The 4738-nt window shown below is 41.6% G+C and overlaps 1 protein-coding gene across 3 annotated transcripts in view; it reads left to right on the plus strand.

Annotated features, from left to right (window-relative positions):
• PID1 (phosphotyrosine interaction domain containing 1) overlaps positions 1–4738 on the plus strand; it is a 223229-nt gene that overhangs the window by 88788 nt on the left and 129703 nt on the right. For 2 of the 3 annotated variants that reach the window (XM_019533010.1, XM_019533011.1), the window contains exon 2: positions 1974–2120. The exons of the other annotated variant lie outside the window; for it this stretch is intronic. In XM_019533010.1, coding sequence (XP_019388555.1) covers positions 1974–2120 — 147 coding nt within the window. The remainder of the gene's footprint in view (positions 1–1973; positions 2121–4738) is intronic. 3 annotated transcript variants of the gene reach the window in all.

Consider the following 4738-nt stretch of genomic DNA (forward strand, 5'->3'; position numbering starts at 1 on the left):
GTTTAAGAGGAGGTTAGATGAACACCTTGCTGGGGTCGTTTGACCCCAGTACTCTTTCCTGCCATGGCGGGGGGGCGGACTAGATGATCTACTCAGATCCCTTCTGACCCTAGAAACTATGAAACTACCTATACTATCATCATGCAGTGATAAATTCTGGTGAATATCACACTGGAGTTTATTGCTCCATGGCGTGTGATTTGGCATGTTGAGCCAGGTCAGAGCAACCCTGTCTGGCGGGGGACACCAGAGGTCAGCCTGCCATCTTAGGGCTCAACATGCTGTGGAGGGACTGGCTGGGGCACGAGGGTGCTCCAGTGCAGGGCTAGCTGGCAGGCAACCCCTGCACTGAAGCACCTTCATGCCCTATCCAGCTAGGTCAGTGTCTACACGTGCACTGCTGTGCATGACAAAACTCCACAACAGGGTAGTACTTGTATTTACTACTGTGGAGTTAATTAGTTTCCTCCAGGCTAATAGGGCCACGCATGTAGACAAGAGATGTTTAATACAGAGCTAATTTGTCTATTATGCAGTAAATGTCTCATGTAGATGTGCTCTCCAGTAGTGTATTGTTTTAAGTCCTTTCAGTTAGCTTTTTTGCAATATGTTTTTGTAAATTTATACACAGAGTTTTTGTTGCTGAGGTCTTTTCATGCATTTTGAATGAAAACCCAAATCTATAAAAATCCATATAAAAATTTCATGTTGAGCAAATGTACATGATATTTTGGGTAAGTCTAAATGAATCAAATATTTATATGGCTGTCAGTCTGATAACACAGGAATGAAAATACATGGATTATGTTGCTAGTTCTGATGCAGCCTTTCTGTGTGACCAGGAAAGTCACTCATGCTAGAAAAAGAGAGGTTAAAGGAAGCTATCTAAAAGTGATGACTGCACAATACATTGAGATCTGCTGACAGAATTAAAGTACAGTTTTGCTATTATCAATAAATATTTACAAAATTAGAGATGAAGATTTCCATTCAGAAAGTTAACAATAATAAAATGAGAAGGTTAAGGGTGTGTGAAATTAATGGAGCTGAATTTGGAGATTTTAATGAAGCCATTTTTATTTAGAAATACATATTCTATGTTATTTGCATGGAGCATTATATTTATTCAATTCATAATTTTGGTTTTTTTCCCCAAATGAAGTAGTGATGGCCAACCAATATAAGATTCAGAGTTCATAATCAATTCATAGAAGCATCCAGATAGTCAAGTGTTTGTCATGTTTTTGATTCCGCACAATTAGTTTGGAAGATTCTCCAGAAGAGTTTTTTACTTAATTTTAAAACTATTTAAATTATTTGTTTTAAAATGGGTGCTCTTAATAATTTACCATTTATTGCATTTAATATGGTCACTCTTAGAAGTTTTATTTTCCATAATTTCTTACCTTAATCTTAGGCAAGAATGTTAGGAAAAAACAATAAGGTGGGAAGTGGGAAGTTTCTGTACTACCTCCTCTACTGTTATATCCCCATAATTAAATTTACATGAGAGAACAGAACATGAAAGGGAAACAGAAGCCCAGAGTGGGGGAATACAATAAGAGAAAGGGAAAATTAAAGTTTCTTTGAAAGGCTCATTGCTGATTGAGAAAATGTCTAGTTATAATATCACAGTGATAAGAGATTTTGCCTTTTCCCTTTTCTATCCCAGTATTTTTTTTTCCTTTCCACTTTATCATAGGTAGGATTTATTTTGGTGGGGTTTACTTTCCTTGTATGAATAATCTGTGGAAATATGAAATGTATAACTGGGATCTTAACCAATCTCAGTGGGATCCACAGGTACTTGGCACTGATGAAAATTGAGAGCCTTTTGCAATATTTAAAATATTTACTACTTCACCATCAGGTTTCCAAGGTCCTGAATAGATCGTTAAAGTCACTCAAATGGAAGATGTATTTCTGTTTTTCTGTCAGCAATCAACTTAATTTGATTTTGTTTAATTATTTAGCACTTTCAGACCATGTTGAAGACTAAATTGAATGTCCTAACTCTTCGAAAAGAGCCGCTTCCTACAGTGATCTTCCATGAACCAGAGGCCATTGAGCTGTGCACGACAACTCCATTAATGAAGACCCGGACTCATACTGGATGCAAGGTACTTCAAAAATAAAAAATCCCAGGTATAAGACAGTTGTTGGTGTTCTACACATGTAAGAGGAAATTAAAAATAAAATGTTGTTTTCTTGGAAATCCCACGATGTAGCACTAATATTGTGGTATTTGTATATATAAAATCTTTTATTTATGTCTTTTTCTTTGATGTGTGAGTTCTGTTCCTCAATAAATAGGTTCTTATAGATGGAGAAATGAAACTCTAAATGAGTTTTATAGTTTTGGTTATCAAAATTGCTTGAATCCTGACTTTCAAAGATTCCTTGTTATATTCAGTATTATAACATCTATATCAGGGTATCATTTGTTCTGGGTTAATTTTAAATATGATTATTCTGCATAAATGCTAACACTGAAATGAGAGATAAGGGTCCCAATCCTGCATACGTATTCGGTAATTTTTATTAACATGACTATAAATCCATCCCATACCTACTCAATGATTCTTACTAACACGAATATAATCCCATTGAAATAGGTTTACAGGATAGTCTTAGGTCAGATGTAAAAAATAAGTTAGAGTTTGAATCGGCAAAGCAACAAAATTAATTTATCCAGCTACATCGTGGTGTATAGCAGGGTGGGGTTCCTTCTGGTAGCCCACCAGAAAACCAGTGGGTTGGATGTGACAGGTCTGTGGTCCAGGTCTGGCCCATGGGCTGCATGGTTGAGCCCTGTGCTTTGGCAGAACCAAATGGTCAGTCACATTTACTGGTAGCTGAGTCAGATGATCAGCAGTAGTGTGCTCTGATGCAACAGTTTACTTGCCTTGGTTCTCACTTGCTATGTAATGACCTTTTCTGATGGACACGCTTACAACAGTAGTAGGTGCACTGCTACATAAAATCAGCTCCACTGGCATGCTGATGTCACCAACACTTCAGTGACAAAATTTTGTGGCAGAAATGTTGCTTTCTTGTAACTCTTTGCTTATAATTGAAGCTGAGAAGAGATTTTCTTTAGTATAAAGTGCTTCAAGTGAGCTGAACACAACATATTAACTTGCAGGTTTTACTGTTCTTTCCTGATGATGTCTCCTATGTCAATGCATAATTAAATTTTAGGGGACATTACCACTCAAAATTATCACCCATACAGACTCTGGCTTCCCTAGCAATGCTTTCTGAAAGCAAATTTACCTCTGCTTGGGAATGTGATTGTGGAGTTTCAGTGATTCAGTTTTTGACTTATCCTGTGTTTCTTCAGTGTGTCTCTAGTACCTGCAGATGTGTTGCAGAACAATTTTTGAATCTATAAACAAACAGAATCCCAGTTCTATATTTACTGTATTTGAATCCAAGATAAGGCTTTCCCCTCCCACCCCAGTAATTCAACATGGAGAAAAAGGAACCTTGTCTTGGTTTGGAGTGAGTCTGGGGAAGGTGGGTGCTGAGGCTGTGGCTGCAACTCTGGCTCTGGCTCTGGCCCTAGCCCTGCCTGGGAGAAGACTGTGGTGTGGGCTGGGGGAATGCAAGGGAGATTTTGCAGTGCAGGGTGGGGAGCATGGGGGAGACCACATGGTGTGGCACATGGAGAGTTCAGAGAAGATGGCACAGTGGTAGGGGAGCTGCTGAAACTGTGGCTCCAGTCCTGAGCTGGGGCTACCCTTACATCTGCTGCCCGGCCAGTGCCAGAGGCACTGCGTGTTCCAAGCCCTGGGTCAGAGTTGCCAAACAGTAGAGGGGAGGGGGAATATAGCTAAGGTGGGGCAGGCACCAGGTTGGGGGCAAGTGGCAGGAGGGAGCAGGCACTGGGCAGGCAATTAACTAGGGGGCAGGCTGCATGGGAAGCAAGTGGTCAGGGTGGCAGGCATCAGGGGCATTTATACACACGCTGCAGGAGGGGGGTGGTGCTTTAATTAGAGTGGGTCTGAGAGCTCTCAGGAAGGGGGGTGCTATCTCTAAAGAAGAGTATACCTCCTCTGCTCGGGCCTGTAGGGGGGCTGTCAGGAAAGCTAAAGCAGACATAGAGCTAGGACTAGCGTCCAAGATCAAAGATAATAAAAAGTCCTTTTTCAAATACAGAGAGGATGAAGAAAGCACCGGGAAATGTGGGGCCCCTGCAAGATTCTCTGGGCAATCTGATGGTTGCACAAGAGGAGAAAGCAGACCTCTTTAACCAATTCTTCACCTCGGTTTTCTTGGGCAGGGACTGGGACTTCCCCACCATGATGCAAGACAGATTTGAGGGGAACACCTCCAGACCTCAGGTTGGGGAGGACCAGATTAGAGAGCTTCTGGAGGGGCTAGACGTGTTCAAATCAGTGGGTCCAGATGCTCTCCACCCCAGGGTGTTTAGGGAGCTAGCAGGGGTTATTGCAGGGCCCTTGACATGGCTTTACGAGCACTCGCGGTGTTCAGGCCAGGTGCCAGGTGATTGGAAGATAGCCAATGTGGTCCCCATCTTTAAAAAAGGGGGGAGGGAGGACCTGGGTAACTATAGGTCCGTCACTCTTACTTCAATCTTAGGGAAACTCTTTGAGAAGATCATCAAGGAGCACATCTGTGATGGGCCAGCTTCAGGGATGATGCTCAAGGGCAACCAGCATGGTTTCATTAGGGGCAGGTCATGTCAGACCAACCTGATTGCCTTTTATGATCA

Source organism: Crocodylus porosus, unplaced genomic scaffold (genome assembly GCF_001723895.1).
Source record: "Crocodylus porosus isolate Cpor-Errol unplaced genomic scaffold, CroPor_comp1, whole genome shotgun sequence".
NCBI lineage: Eukaryota > Metazoa > Chordata > Crocodylia > Crocodylidae > Crocodylus > Crocodylus porosus.